Below are 16,642 nucleotides of genomic sequence, written 5' to 3'. Positions count from 1 at the left end.
GCTGGTCCTGGACTTATTTCCTGGCATAATTTACTTTTTACGATTTAACTGGTTATGGTTTATTACTATTTATTATTTATGGTGCAACTGTAAGGAAAACCAATTTCCCCCGGGATCAATAAAGTATGATTATGAGATATAGTTACAACAGCGCAAAGCAATACCGTAGTCTGATAAAGAGCAGACCATGGGCACGGTAAAAAAAAAAGTCCCAAAGTCCCCGATCGACTCATCATCTCACGCAGGCGGCAGAAGGGAGGAACTCTCCCCACCATGAACCTTCAAGCGCCGACAACCTGCGGATGCACTGGAAGCTCCCGACCGCAGCCGACTCTGAGTCCGTCCGAAAACATCGAGCCTCCGACCAGCCCCTCTGAGCACCATCCTCCGCCGAGAGCTTCAACCCCGGCCCCGGCCGCCAAGCAAAGCCGAGGACTCGGGGCCTTCCCCTCCGGAGATTCCGGATCGGGCAGTAGCAGCGGCAACAAAAGAGTCATTTCAGAAGTTTCTCCCGATTTCTCCGTGCTCTCACGTCCACGTCCCATCAAATCAGGATTGTGCACGGCAGCCGACTTGACAGATAACAGACATCAGCACCGGAGTGGCCGCTGTGAGCTGCGTCGAGCCGCCATCTTTTCCTCCCTCCTTTGGCAGCAATTGCAGCCTCGAGTCTGTGTGGATAGGCCTCGGTCAGCTTTGCACATCTGGACACTGCAACTTCCCCCCCCCCCCCCCCGCTCTTCTTTACAAAACCGCTCAGGCTCCTGACAGATGACATGGGGATCGTGAGCGAACAGCCGTTCTCAAGTCCAGCCACAAATTCCCAGTTGGATTGAGGTCTGGACTCTGACTTGGCTGCTCCAGGACATTAACTTTGTTGTTTTTAATGCATTCCTTTGCAGTTTTGGCTTCGTGCTTGGGGTCATTGCCTGGCTGGAAAACTAATCCCCTTCCAAGTCGCGGTTCTCTTTGCAGACTGCATCAGGTTTTCCTCCGGGATTTCCCTGTGTTTTGCTGCATTCATTTTACTCTCTACCTCCGCAAGCCTTCCAGGGCCTGCTGCAGTGAGGCGTCCCCACAGCATGATGCAGCCACCGCCGTGCTTCAGCGTAGGGATTGTGTCTTCTTGACCATGTGCGGTGTTTGGCTTCTGCCAAACATTGTGCTTGGCCTGATGGCCAAAAAAAGCTCAAATTTTGGTTTCGTCAGAGCGTGGAATCTTCCAGCTGATTTCAGAGTCTCCCGCGGCCGAGATTTCATGTCTGATTTTTTTTTCAACCGTGGTTTTCTCCTTGCCGTCCTCCTGTGACTGGCGAAGCCCCAGGGCAGCAGTCGTTGTACGCGCAGTCTCTCCCATCTCAGCCACTGAAGCTTGGGGCTCCTCCAGAGTTGTCGTAGGTCTCCCTCGCCCGTCCCCGACTTGCAGGGTCACTCGGTTTTCGAGGACGGCCCGCTCGAGGCAGATTCACAGGCTGTGCTGCATTCTTTCCGTTTCTTGATGTCGCGGTAGAAGGGTGGGTTGGCAAGTTTTGCAGACGACACAAAGGTTGGTGGTGTTGTGGACAGTGTAGAGGATTGTCGAAGATTGCAGAGAGACATTGATAGGATGCAGAAGTGGGCTGAGAAGTGGCAGATGGAGTTCAACCCGGAGAAGTGTGAGGTGGGACACTTTGGAAGGGCAAACTCCAAGGCAGAGTACAAAGTAAATGGCAGGATACTTGGTAGTGTGGAGGAGCAGAGGGATCTGGGGGTACATGTCCACAGATCCCTGAAAGTTGCCTCACAGGTGGATAGGGTAGTTAAGAAAGCTTATGGAGTGTTAGCTTTCATAGGTGCAGGGATACAGTTTAAGAGTCGCGAGGTAATGATGCAGCTCTATAAAACTCTGGTTAGGCCACACTTGGAGTACTGTGTCCAGTTCTGGCCGCCTCACTATAGGAAGGATGTGGAAGCATTGGAAAGGGTACAGAGGAGATTTACCAGGATGCTGCCTGGTTTAGAGAGTATGCATCATGATCAGAGATTAAGGGAGCTAGGGCTTTACTCTTTGGAGAGAAGGAAGGTGAGAGGAGACATGATAGAGGTGTACAAGATAATAAGAGGAATAGATAGAGTGGATAGCCAGCGCCTCTTCCCCAGGGCACAACTGCTCAATACAAGAGGACACGGCTTTAAGGTAAGGGGTGGGAAGTTCAAGGGGGATATTAGAGGAAGGTTTTTAACTCAGAGAGTGGTTGGTGCGTGGAATGCACTGCCCGAGTCAGTGGTGGAGGCAGATACACTCGTGAAGTTTAAGAGACTACTAGACAGGTATATGGAGGAATCTAAGGTGGGGGCTTATATGGGAGGCAGGGTTTGGGGGTCGGCACAACATTGTGGGCCGAAGGGCCAGTACTGTGCCGTACTGTTCTATTGACGAATAACTTAACCGTACTCCAAGGGATATTCAGTGACTTTGAAATGTTCTCGTGTCCACCTCCTGACTTGTGCTTTTCGTTAAACTTGTCGCGGAGTTGCTTGGCGTGTTCCTGTGTCTTCATGGTGTAGTCTTTGCCAGGATACTGACTCACAAGCAATTGGACCTTCCAGATGCTAGTGTATTTTTACTACAATCAGTCAAAACGCCCTGACTGCGCATGGTGATCTCCATTTAACTAATTATGTGACTTCTAAAACCAATTGGTTGCACCAGTGATGATTTTGGGTGTCAGATTAAAGGGGGTGAATACTTAACGCAATCAATTGTTTTGTGTTTTGGCATCAATTCAGATCACTTGGCAGAGATCTGTTTTCACGTTGACACGAAAGAGTCTTTTTCTATTGATCAGTGTCAAAAAGTCCACAGTGATTCATTGTTGTAAAACAATAAAAGATGAAAGCTTCCAAGGGGGATGGGGGTAATACTTTTTATATACTCTGTACATGAGGGCTTGACCTCCACAGCCACCTGTGGCAAAGAATTCCACAGATTCACCGCCCTCTGCCGAAAGAAATCCCTCCACATCGCCGTTCTGAAAGGACACCCCTCTGTTAGTGAGGCTGCGTCTTCTGGTCCTAGACTTCCCACTACAGGAAACATCCTCTCCACATCCACTCTATCTGTGTCCTCTGTTCCCAGACTTCCCACTACAGGAAACATCCTCTCCACATCCACTCTATCTGTGTCCTCTGGTTCTAGACTCCCCCACTACAGGAAACATCCTCTCCATATCCACTCTATCTGTGTCCTCTGGCCCTAGACTCCCCCACTATAGGAAACATCCTCTCCACATCCACTCTATCTGTGTCCTCTGGCCCGAGACTCCCCCACTATAGGAAACATCCTCTCCACATCCACTCTATCTGTGTCCTCTGGTCCTGGACTCCCCCACTACAGGAAACATCCTCTCCACATCCACTCTATCTGTGTCCTCTGGCCCTAGACTCCCCCACTATAGGAAACATCCTCTCCACATCCACTCTATCTGTGCCCTCTGGTCCGAGACTCCCCCACTACAGGAAACATCCTCTGCACATCCACTCTATCTGTGTTCTCTGGTCCGAGACTCCCCCACTACAGGAAACATCCTCTCCACATCCACTCTATCTGTGTCCTCTGGTCCTAGACTCCCCCACCATCGGAAACATCCTCTCCACATCCACTCTCTCTGTGTCCTCTGGTCCGAGACTCCCCCACTATAGGAAACATCCTCCCCACATCCACTCTATCTGTGTCCTCTGGTCCTAGACTCCCCCACTATAGGAAACATCCTCTCCACATCCACTCTATCTGTGTCCTCTGGTCCTAGACTCCGCCCACTACAGGAAACATCCTCTCCACATCCACTCTATCTGTGTCCTCTGGCCCTAGACTCCCCCACTATAGGAAACATCCTCTCCACATCCACTCTATCTGTGTCCTCTGGCCCGAGACTCCCCCACTATAGGAAACATCCATTCCACATCCACTCTATCTGTGTCCTCTGGTCCTGGACTCCCCCACTACAGGAAACATCCTCTCCACATCCACTCTATCTGTGTCCTCTGGCCCTAGACTCCCCCACTATAGGAAACATCCTCTCCACATCCACTCTATCTGTGCCCTCTGGTCCGAGACTCCCCCACTACAGGAAACATCCTCTGCACATCCACTCTATCTGTGTTCTCTGGTCCGAGACTCCCCCACTACAGGAAACATCCTCTCCACATCCACTCTATCTGTGTCCTCTGGTCCTAGACTCCCCCACCATCGGAAACATCCTCTCCACATCCACTCTCTCTGTGTCCTCTGGTCCGAGACTCCCCCACTATAGGAAACATCCTCCCCACATCCACTCTATCTGTGTCCTCTGGTCCTAGACTCCCCCACTATAGGAAACATCCTCTCCACATCCACTCTATCTGTGTCCTCTGGCCCTAGACTCCCCCACTATAGGAAACATCCTCTCCACATCCACTCTATCTGTGTCCTCTGGTCCTAGACTTCCCCACTATTGGAAACAGCCTCTCCACATCCACTCTATCTGTGTCCTCTGGTCCTAGACTTCCCACTACAGGAAACATCCTCTCCACATCCACTCTATCTGTGTCCTCTGGTCCCAGACTTCCCACTACAGGAAACATCCTCTCCACATCCACTCTATCTGTGTCCTCTGGTTCTAGACTCCCCCACTACAGGAAACATCCTCTCCATATCCACTCTATCTGTGTCCTCTGGCCCTAGACTCCCCCACTATAGGAAACATCCTCTCCACATCCACTCTATCTGTGTCCTCTGGCCCGAGACTCCCCCACTATAGGAAACATCCTCTCCACATCCACTCTATCTGTGTCCTCTGGTCCTGGACTCCCCCACTACAGGAAACATCCTCTCCACATCCACTCTATCTGTGTCCTCTGGCCCTAGACTCCCCCACTATAGGAAACATCCTCTCCACATCCACTCTATCTGTGCCCTCTGGTCCGAGACTCCCCCACTACAGGAAACATCCTCTGCACATCCACTCTATCTGTGTTCTCTGGTCCGAGACTCCCCCACTACAGGAAACATCCTCTCCACATCCACTCTATCTGTGTCCTCTGGTCCTAGACTCCCCCACCATCGGAAACATCCTCTCCACATCCACTCTCTCTGTGTCCTCTGGTCCGAGACTCCCCCACTATAGGAAACATCCTCCCCACATCCACTCTATCTGTGTCCTCTGGTCCTAGACTCCCCCACTATAGGAAACATCCTCTCCACATCCACTCTATCTGCGTCCTCTGGTCCTAGACTCCGCCCACTACAGGAAACATCCTCTCCACATCCACTCTATCTGTGTCCTCTGGCCCTAGACTCCCCCACTATAGGAAACATCCTCTCCACATCCACTCTATCTGTGTCCTCTGGCCCGAGACTCCCCCACTATAGGAAACATCCTCTCCACATCCACTCTATCTGTGTCCTCTGGTCCTAGACTCCCCCCACTATAGGAAACATCCTCTCCACATCCACTCTATGTGTGTCCTCTGGTCCTAGACTCCCCCACTACAGGAAACATCCTCTCCACATCCACTCTATCTGTGTCCTCTGGCCCTAGACACCCCCACTATAGGAAAATCCTCTCCACATCCACTCTATCTGTGTCCTCTGGCCCTAGACTCCCCCACTATAGGAAACTTCCTCTCCACATCCACTCTATCTGTGTCCTCTGGTCCAAGACTCCCCCACTACAGGAAACATCTTCTCCACATCCACTCTATCTGTGCCCTCTGGTCCGAGACTGCCCCACTACAGGAAACATCCTCTCCACATCCACTCTATCTGTGTCCTCTGGTCCTATACTCCCCCACCATCGGAAACATCCTCTCCACATCCACTCTCTCTGTGTCCTCTGGTCCTAGACTCCCCCCACTACAGGAAACATCCTCTCCACATCCACTCTGTCTGTGTCCTCTGGTCCCAGACTTCCCACTACAGGAAACATCCTCTCCACATCCACTCTATCTGTGTCCTCTGGTCCACGACTCCCCCCACTACAGGAAACATCCTCTCCACATCCACTCTATCTGTGTCCTCTGGTCCTAGACTCCCCCACTATCGGAAGCATCCTCTCCACATCCACTCTATCTGTGTCCTCTGGTCCTGGACTCCCCCACTACAGGAAACATCCTCTCCACATCCACTCTATCTGTGTCCTCTGGCCCTAGACTCCCCCACTATAGGAAACATCCTCTCCATATCCACTCTATCTGTGTCCTCTGGCCCTAGACTCCCCCACTATAGGAAACATCCTCTCCACATCCACTCTATCTGTGTCCTCTGGCCCTAGACTCCCCCACTATAGGAAACATCCTCTCCACATCCACTCTATCTGTGTCCTCTGGTCCTAGACTCCCCCACCACAGGAAACATCCTCTCCACATCCACTCTATCTGTGCCCTCTGGTCCGAGACTCCCCAACTACAGGAAACATCCTCTCCACATCCACTCTATCTGTGTCCTCTGGCCCTAGACACCCCCACTATAGGAAACATCCTCTCCACATCCACTCTATCTGTGCCCTCTGGTCCTAGACTCCCCCACTATAGGAAACATCCTCTCCACATCCACTCTATCTGTGTCCTCTGGCCCTAGATTCCCCCCACTACAGGAAACATCCTCTCCACATCCACTCTATCTGTGTCCTCTGGCCCTAGACTCCCCCACTATAGGAAACTTCCTCTCCACATCCACTCTATCTGTGTCCTCTGGTCCAAGACTCCCCCACTACAGGAAACATCTTCTCCACATCCACTCTATCTGTGCCCTCTGGTCCGAGACTCCCCCACTACAGGAAACATCATCTGCACATCCACTCTATCTGTGTCCTCTGGTCCTGGACTCCCCCACTATAGGAATCATCCTCTCCACATCCACTCTCTCTGTGTCCTCTGGTCCTAGACTCCCCCCACTACAGGAAACATCCTCTCCACATCCACTCTGTCTGTGTCCTCTGGTCCCAGACTTCCCCACTACAGGAAACATCCTCTCCACATCCACTCTATCTGTGTCCTCTGGTCCGAGACTCCCCCACTACAGGAAACATCCTCTCCACATCCACTCTCTCTGTGTCCTCTGGTCCTGGACTCTCCCACCATAGGAAACATCCTCTCCACATCCACTCTCTCTGTGTCTTTCAACCTTCGATGGGTTTCGGTGACATACCCCGTCATTCAAACAGCGCGTCCTCTCTTCTTAACGTCGACACAGACCTCATGGTCCCTCTCAATGAAGTGTTTATTCAGGGCCTCCCCCACCTCCTCCGGCTCTGGGCTCCTGTCTCCTCCACTATCCCGAGCTCACCACACATCAGTCGTCCTCCTGCTCTCGGTATGCATGGAACGTCGAGAGGGCCAGCCGTTCGCCCCGCGGTGTCGTGCTGGACCGGCTGGAGAGCAGATCAAACACTAATCCCTCGACCTGCACCCTGTCCGTATCCCTCTGTCTTCCGTAGATTTACGTACCTCTCTGAGCAGGCCGAAGTTCGTCCCTTCCCAACGTGCGTTCCGGAATTCCGGTCTGATCGCATCGTAATCCAGTTCAATATATTCCCGACCGCTCCCGTCCCAGTGGAGTCGGGGCGGCTGCCTCCAAAAACCCTCGTCCACCGGGCGAGCCGACACCCCTCCTCCGTTCGTCGCCCGGTGCCAAGTCCCGTATGGCCTCTCCTGCAGCCGGGCCGCCTCTGTATTGCGGGAGGGAGCCGTCCTGGACCGAGGAAACCCTGCGCTTTCCCGCAAACCAAGTGCTGATCGACGCTGGGGAGGTCGAAGTCGCTGCAGACGACAGCCCTGGCTGTATCTGCACCGCGTCCCGATCGGGTTGGTGTTGGGGGCCGGTGTTGGAACGCTCCCAAAGTAGGGTGATCACTCCCTTCCCTTCCGACCTCTACCCGAGACGACTCGGTCGACGCTCCCTCCGCGTTGTCGCGCCTCTCCCCCCTCCTTTTTCCACCGGCCTCCCTGACCCCCCCCCCGCCCCACCCTTCAAAACGTCTGAACTCTGGACCGTCCGGCAGCTACTTCTGTCTGACCGCCGTGTCTCCATCCTGGTTTCAGCAACGCAGACCCGAGCCAATTAAGACCACAAGACAAAGGAGCAGAAGTCGGCCATTCGGCCCATCAAGTCTGCTCCGCCATTTTATCATGAGCTGATCCATTCTCCCATTTTGTCCCACTTCCCCGCCTTCTCACCATAACCTTTGATGCCCTGGCTACTCAGATACCTATCAATCTCTGCCTTAAATACACCCAATGACTTGGTCTCCACTGCTGCCTGTGGTAACAAATTCCACAGATTCACCACCCTCTGGCTAAAAAAATTTCTTCGCATTTCTGTTCTGAATGGGCGCCCTTCAATCCTTAAGTCATGCCCTCTCGTACTAGACTCCCCCATCATGGGAAACAACTTTGCCACATCCACTTTGTCCATGCCTTTCAACATTCGAAATGTTTCTATGAGATCTCCCCTCATTCTTCTAAACTCCCAAGGAATACAGTCCAAGAGTGGACAAATGTTTCTCTTATCTTAACCCTCTCATTCCCGGAATCATTCTAGTGAATCTTCTCTCCAATGTCAGCACATCCTTTCTTAAATAAGGAGACCAAAACTGCCCACAGTACTCCAAGTGAGGTCTCACCAGCGCCTTATAGAGCCTCAACATCACATCCCTGCTCCTATACTCTACTCTTCTAGAAATGAATGCCAACATTGCATTCGCCTTCTTCACGACTGACTCAAACTGGAGTTAGACGACTCAACCTGAATTTAAACAATTAAGTTCGTAACCAAATACCTGCACGATGTCCACATCTCTCCCGTCTTCCTGTCGCTCGTGCACCTGTTCGTAAAGGACCTGGGCGAGGAAGTAGATGGGCGGGTCGGAAAGTTTGCCCCTGAGACAAAAGTTTGGGGGTGTTGCAGCTAGTCCGGTGGGCGGGGGGGGGGGGGCGTCAGAGGTTAGATAGCTAGATAGACATACTTTATTGATCCTGAGGAAAATTGGGTTTCGTTACAGTTGCCCCAACCAAGAATAGAGTATAAATATAGCGATATGAAACAATAATTAAATAATAATATGTAAATTATGCCAGATGGAAATAAGTCCAGGACCAGCCTATTGGCTCAGGGTGTCTGACCCTCCAAGGGAGGAGTTGTAAAGTTTGATGGCCACAGGCAGGAATGACTTCCTATGACGCTCTGTGTTGCATCTCGGTGGAATGAGTCTCTGGCTGAATGTACTCCTGTGCCCACCCAGTACATTATGTAGTGGATGGGAGACATTGTCCAAGATGGCATGCAACTTGGACAGCATCCTCCTTTCAGACACCACCGTCAGAGAGTCCAGTTCCATCCCCACAACATCACTGGCCTTACGGATGAGTTTGTTGATTCTGTTGGTGTCTGCTACCCTCAGCCTGCTGCCCCAGCACACAACAGCAAACATGATCGCACTGACCACCGCAGACTCGTAGAACATCCTCAGCATCGTCCGGCAGATGTTGAAGGACCTCAGTCTCCTCAGGAAATAGAGACAGCTCTGACCCTTCTTGTAGACAGCCTCAGTGTTCTTTGACCAGTCCAGTTTATTGTCAATTCGTATCCCCAGGTATTTGTAATCCTCCACCATGTCCACACTGACCCCCTGGATGGAAACAGGGGTCGCCGGTACCTTAGCTCTCCTCAGGTCTACCACCAGCTCCTTAGTCTTTTTCACATTAAGCTGCAGATAATTCTGCTCACACCATGTGACAAAGTTTCCCACCGTAGTCCTGTACTCAGCCTCATCTCCCTTGCTGATGCATCCAACTATGGCAGAGTGGGACATCGGTCGGAAGCAGAACTGGACTGAGAAGTGGCAGGTGGAGTTCAACCCAGATGAGCGTGAAGTGGTTCATTTTGGTCGGTCAAATTTGAAGACAGAGTATAGTATTAATGGTCAGACTCTTGGCAGGGTGGAGAATCTGAGGGATCTTGGGGTCCGTGTTGATAGGACACTCAAAGCTGCTTCACAGGTTGACTCTGTGGTTAAGAAGGCATACGGTGTGTTGGCCTTCATCAACCCTGGGATTGAGTTCAAGAGCCGAGAGGTAATGTTGCAGCTATATAGGACCCTGGTCAGACCCCACTTGGAGTACTGTGCTCAGTTCTGGTCACCTCGCTACAGGAAGGACATGGAAACCATAGAAAGGGTGCAGAGGAGATTTACAAGGATGTTACCTGGATTGGGGAGCATGCCTTATGAGAATAGGTTGAGTGAACTCGGCCTTTTCTCCTTGGAGCGACGGAGGACGAGAGGTGACCTGATAGAGGTGTATAAGATGATGAGAGGCATTGATAAGTGTGGATAGTCAGAGGCTTTTTCCCAGGGCTGAAATGGCTGACACGAGGGGGAGCAGTTTTAAGGAGCTTGGAAACAGCTACCGAGGGGATGTCGGGGGTAAGTTTTTCATGCGGAGAGGGGTGAGTGCGTGGAATGGGCTGCCGGCAACAGTGGTGGAGGCGGATACGACAGGGTCTTGTAAGGTACACGGAGCTTAGGAAAAACAGAGGGCGATGCGGTAGGGAACTTCTAGGCAGTTTCCAGAGTGGGTGACGTGGTCAGCACGACATTGTGGGCCGAAGGGCCTGTGATGTGCTGTAGATTTCTCTGTACTGAGCATCTCTGATAAGCCTCTAACGTACCTGCTTCCACCAACACCCCAGGCGGCAGACTCCAGACACTCACGGCTGCGTGGGAGAGAAACTGCCCCTCCCATCTCCTTCGAACTCACCCCTCACCTTTAAATACATGCCCTCTTGGTGTTGGAGATTTCTCCCACCCTGAGGGAGAAAGTCTACTCTGTGCATCTCGTAGACCTTTGCCAGGTCTGTGTGTGTGTGGCGTGTGGCCGAGTGGTCAGGGCGTTGGGGCTCACGACCCGAAGGCCGTGGGTTCGAGTCAGCGTGCCGTGTCTCTGAGCGAGCCGCGAACCGGAACCGCACACTGCTCCAGTCCAGCCAGCTGGAAGAGGGCACCGGCCAAACGCCGGGGGTGAACCTGGCGATGCAGTCGCTTCACGCCACAGAAACCGGCGTAAAGGCTCGGGACAGACTTTAACTTTACCAGGTCTAGATGGGGTCTACATTGTCCTTCGTAAGTTAAGGTATTGAGTACGGGAGATGGGACGGCAGGTTGAAGTTGTATGAGACTCTGGTGAGGCCCAATTCGCAGCATCGTGTGCGGTTTTGGTCACCTACCTTCAGGAGAGATGTAAACAAAGGTCGGAAGGGTGCAGGGGAAACTTTACAAGGACGTTGCTGGGTCTGGAGCGTCTGAGTTATCGGGGAAGATTGAATAGGCCAGGACTGTGTTCCTTCTAACGTGGAAGATTAAGCGGAGATTTGAGAGAAGCAGACAAAATTATGAGGGTTATAGACAGGGTTTTTTTCCCCTACTGAGGCTGGGTGGGACGAGAACAGGAGATCATAAGACAAAGGAGCCGAATTCGGCTGTTTGGCCCATCGAGTCGGCTCTGCCTTCAGTCATGGCTGATCCTTTTTGTAGAATGTAGAGCAGTGCAGGCCCTTCGGCCCACAATGTTGTGCCGACCCTCAAACCCTGCCTCCCATATAACCCCCCACCTTAAATTCCTCCATATACCTGTCTAGTAGTCTCTTAAACTTCACGAGTGTATCTGCCTTCACCACTGACTCAGGCAGTGCATTCCACGCACCAACCAGTCTCTGAGTAAAAAACCTTCCTCTAATATCCCCCTTGAACTTCCCACCCCTTACCTTAAAGCCATGTCCTCTTGTACTGAGCAGTGGTGCCCTGGGGAAGAGGCGCTGGCTATCCACTCTATCTATTCCTCTTATTATCTTGTACACCTCTATCATGTCTCCTCTCATCCTCCTCCTCTCCAAAGAGTAAAGCCAAAGAATTAATCTGATTATGATCAGATTAATCTCTGATCATAATCCATACTCTCTAAACCAGGCAGCATCCTGGTAAATCTCTGTACCCTTTCCAATGCTTCCACATCCTTCCTATAGTGAGGTGACCAGAACTGGACCCAGTACTCCAAGTGTGGCCTAACCAGAGTTTTATAGAGCTGCATCATTACATCGCGACTCTTAAACTCTATCCCTCGACTTATGAAGGCTAACACCCCATAAGCTTTCTTAACTGCCCTATCTACCTGTGAGGCAACTTTCAGGGATCTGTGGACATGTACCCCCAGATCCCTCTGCTCCTCCACACTACCAAGTATCCTGCCATTTACTTTGTACTCTGCCTTGGAGTTTGTCCTTCCAAAGTGTACCACCTCACACTTCTCCGGGTTGAACTCCATCTGCCACTTCTCAGCCCACTTCTGCATCCCATCAATGTCTCTCTGCAATCTTCGACGATCCTCTACACTATCTACAACACCACCAACCTTTGTGTCGTCTGCAAACTTGCCAACCCACCCTTCTACCCCCACATCCAGGTCGTTAATAAAAATCACAAAAGGTAGAGGTCCCAGAACAGATTCTTGTGGGACACTACTAGTCACAACCCTCCAATCTGAATGTACTCCCTCCACCACCACCCTCTGCCTTCCGCAGGCAAGCCAATTCTGAATCCACCTGGCCAAACGTCCCAGGATCCCATGCCTTCTGACTTTCTGAATAAGCCTACCGTGTGAAAACTTGTCAAAGGCAAGGTTCGAAACACTCACCACTGCGTGGGAAATCCTGCCACTCCCATCTCCTTTGAACCCCCTCCTCCCCTCACCTAAAATACATGCTCTCTGGTGTTGGAGATTTCCACCCTGGGGGAGAAAGTCTACTCTGTCTGTGCATCTCCTAATCTCATAAACCTTTACCAGGTCTAGATGGGGTCTACATTGTCCTTCGTAAGTTAAGATATTGAGTACGGGAGATGGGACGGCAGGTTGAAGTTGTATGAGACTCTGGTGAGGCCCAATTTGCAGCGTCGTGTGCGGTTTTGGTCACCTACCTGCAGGAGAGATGTGAACAAAGGTCGGAAGGGTACAGGGGAAACTTTGCAAGGACGTTGCTGGGTCTGGAGCGTCTGAGTTATCGGGGAAGATTGAATAGGCCAGGACTGTGTTCCTTCCAAGGTGGAAGATTGAGCGGAGATTTGAGAGAAGCAGACAAAATTATGAGGGTTATAGACAGGGTTTTTTTCCCCTACTGAGGCTGGGTGGGACTAGAACAGGAGATCATAAGACAAAGGAGCAGAATTCGGCTGTTTGGCCCATCGAGTCGGCTCTGCCTTCAGTCACGGCTGATCCTTTTTATAGAACGTAGAACAGTACAGGCCCTTCAGCCCACAATGTTGTGCCGACCCTCAAACCCTGCCTCCCATATAACCCCCCCCACCTTAAATTCCTCCATATACCTGTCTAGTAGTCTCTTAAACTTCACGAGTGTATCTGCCTCCACCACCGACTCAGGCAGTGCATTCCACGCACCAACCACTCTCTGAATAAAAAACCTTCCTCTAATATCCCCCTTGAACTTCCCACCCCTTACCTTAAAGCCAAGTCCTCTTGTATTGAGCAGTGGTGCCCTGGGGAAGAGACGCTGGCTATCCACTCTATCTATTCCTCTTATTATCTTGTACACCTCTATCATGTCTCCTCTCATCCTCCTTCTCTCCAAAGAGTAAAGCCCTAGCTCCCTTAATCTCTGATCATAATCCATACTCTCTAAACCAGGCAGCACCCCGGTAAATCTCCCCTGTACCCTTTCCAATGCTTCCACATCCTTCCTGTAGCGAGGCGACCAGAACTGGACATAGTACTCTACAAGTGCGGCCTAACCAGTGTTCTATAGAGTTTTTTCCCCCTCCTCAGCCCTGTAACCTTTGATGTGGTGTCAAATCAAGAACCTATCAATCTGTGCCTTAAATACGCCCAATGACCTGGCCTTCACAGCTGCCTGTGGTTATAAGTTCCACAAATTCACCACCCTTTGGCTAAAGAAATTTCTCCGCATCTCTATTTTAAATGGCGCCCCCCCCCGCCCCAACCTGAGGCTGTGCCCTCTTGTCCTAGATTCCCCCACCACGGGAAACGTCCTTTCCATATCTACGCTGTCTAGGCCTGTCAACATTCGAAAGGCTTCAATGAGATCCCCATCTCATCCTTCTGAACTCCAGCGAGTACAGACCCAGAGCGGTCAAACGCACCTCGTACCATAACCCTTTCACTGCTGGAATCATCCTTGTGAACCCCCTCCCCCCCCCTGCCCCGGACCCTCTCCAACGCCAGCACATCTTTTCTGAGATGAGGAGCTCAAAACTGTTCACGGTACTCAAGGCGAGGCCTCACCATTGCCTTAGAAAGCCACAGCATCACATCCCTGCTCCTGTGTTCTAGATCCCTCGAAATGAAATGCTCACATTACACCTGCCCTCACCGACTCGACCTGCAAGTTAACCTTTTAGGATGCTCGGTAGCCAGGCGTCTGGGGATTTTTGGACTCTCTCTCCGGAGGTCAGGGGGTTAAGGGTGAAAGGTGAGATGTTTACGGGGAGAGGTGAGGGGAACCCTTTTTCACTCAGAGGGTGTCTCTTTGGGCAGAGGGTGGGATCCGTTGCCGCAGGCGTTAGGATCAGTCGGGGGCGCCAAAGGTGACGGGGCGGGGGGGGCAGGAGAATGGGGTTGAGAGGGCTAGTAAGTCGGCCGGGATGGAATGGGGGAGCGGACTCGATGGGCCGATTGGCCTGGTTGGCTCCTGTGCCTTCTGTCTGTTAGTGGGTGGGGGTCGAGAGGTTTTTTTTCCCTTCAATCGACGTTACCTTGTCAAGATTAACGTGTTATTTCCCCGCCTTTCTCGCCCCTCCCCTTCCCCTCTGCCCCCTCCCTTCCACTCTCGCCCCCCCCCTCTCTTTTTCACTCCACAGCCTGGTGCGTTATCACCGTTTGACATGTTTGGGATGGTAAGTGAGACGGTTTCTTTTTTTTAAAAGAAACACAACGCCGGAAGATTTGGGAAGTTTGGGGCACTCCTCCTCGGCAAATGCTGATCCAAGGCCGCGGCGGGGATTGGCAGAAGTTCGAGACCTGACCCCCGGGGGTGGAGGGTGCTGGGGGACACCGGGGGGGGGGGGGGGAAGAAGCTGTCCCGGAATGTACGTGTCTTCGGGCCGTAGTAAGGAGAAGAGGGCAGGTCCCGGGTCGGTGAGGGTCCTCAGTGTTACGGTGGGGAGGGTCGGGCCTGGTCTGGGACCGTCTTCGGCCTCCTGCGGTCCCGTGCATTGCTGCCCCCCGTCCCAGACGGTGATGCGACCCGGGCAGGATGCTCTCCTCAGACTTTTGTAACATCATCATCAGGTGCCATGCCCAGTTTGAGCTTTGACTGCATGGCCCACACACTCCTGTTTCGGGTCAAGTGGATCAATTCATTGGTATTCATTTCCAGTTCCCTGGCTGCTGTCTCCATCATCATTTGTCTTTGTCTTCCTCTTGCTTTCTTCCCTTCAATCTTTCCCGTGCGTTCTAACTCCTCTTTCCGAATCACGCGTCCAATGAAGTTACGTTGCCTTTTCATGATCTCGTACATTATTTCTCTTTTTGTGCTTGCTCTGTTCATGACATCCTCGTTAGATATTCATTTCGTCCATGATATTCTTTGCATCCTCCTCAAAAAACCATGTCTCTGCTGCTTCAGTTCATTCCTCGTGTTACTAGATATTGTCCAACGTTCTGATCCACATAACTGGATAAGCGTAACATTTCAGTACTCTGAAGCGGGTTGTCATGCCTAGTTTAGTGTTGGTCAGTATACTCTTCATTCTCGTAAAGGTGTCTTTCGTCATCCCTATTCTTCTTTTGACGTCCACGTCGCACCTTCCATCTGATGTCACCCAGCTTCCTAAGTCGCAGGAGTTCTGTACTTGTTTACTTTTTTCACATAGGTTTTGCTTTAGATGTTCAATTTTTTCATCTTCTACATTAATAGGTCAGTAGAAAAGGGCAAGTTTTGTAGCTCAGATTTTAAACCTGCAAATTTTTAAGTTCGTGGTTTGTTGCCACCAGCAAGTCATTGTGTCTACTTGAGGCCGATAGATTTCTTCACTGGTCAGGGCACGAAGGGGAACGGGGAGAAGGCAGGAGATTGGGGCCGAGAGGGAAAATGGAAGAGGTTGCTTTGGCAAGTAAGGTGAAAATAAATCCCAAGAGTTTCTACCATTATATAAATAGCAAAAGGATAGTGAGGGATAAAATTGGTCCCTTAGAGAATAAGAGTGGACGGCTATATGTGGAGCTTAGAGAGATGGGGGAGATTCTTAACAATTTCTTTTCTTCGGTATTCACTAAGGTGAAGGATATTGAATTGTGTAAGGTAAGGGAAACAGGTAGGGAGGTTATGGATTAAAGAAATAGTAGTACTGGCGCTTTTAAGGAATATAAAAGTGGATAAGTCTCTGGGTCCTGACAGGATATTCCCTAGGACCTTGAGGGAAGTTAGTGTGGAAATAGCAGAGGCTCTGACAGAAATATTTCAAATGTGATGAGAAACGGGGATGGTGCCAGAGGATTGGCATATTGCTCAGTTTGTTCTTTGTTTAAAAAGGGTTCTAAGAGTAAACCTGGTAATTATCGGCCTGTGAGTTTGACGTCAGTGGTGGATAAGTTGATGGAAAGT

The 16,642-nt window shown here is 51.2% G+C and overlaps 1 protein-coding gene across 1 annotated transcript in view; it reads left to right on the top strand.

Annotated features, from left to right (window-relative positions):
• The window catches only part of LOC134341807 (uncharacterized), a 64,805-nt gene that overhangs the window by 20,487 nt on the left and 27,676 nt on the right, over positions 1-16,642 (top strand). The window contains exon 4 of the mRNA XM_063039745.1: positions 14,898-14,933. Within this exon, the coding sequence (XP_062895815.1) occupies positions 14,898-14,933 (36 nt within the window). The remainder of the gene's footprint in view (positions 1-14,897; positions 14,934-16,642) is intronic.

Source organism: Mobula hypostoma, unplaced genomic scaffold (assembly GCF_963921235.1).
Source record: "Mobula hypostoma unplaced genomic scaffold, sMobHyp1.1 scaffold_137, whole genome shotgun sequence".
NCBI classification, from domain to species: Eukaryota; Metazoa; Chordata; class Chondrichthyes; order Myliobatiformes; family Myliobatidae; genus Mobula; species Mobula hypostoma.
Note: the sequence above shows the minus strand (reverse complement) of the source record. Positions and strands in the feature narration are given on the sequence as shown.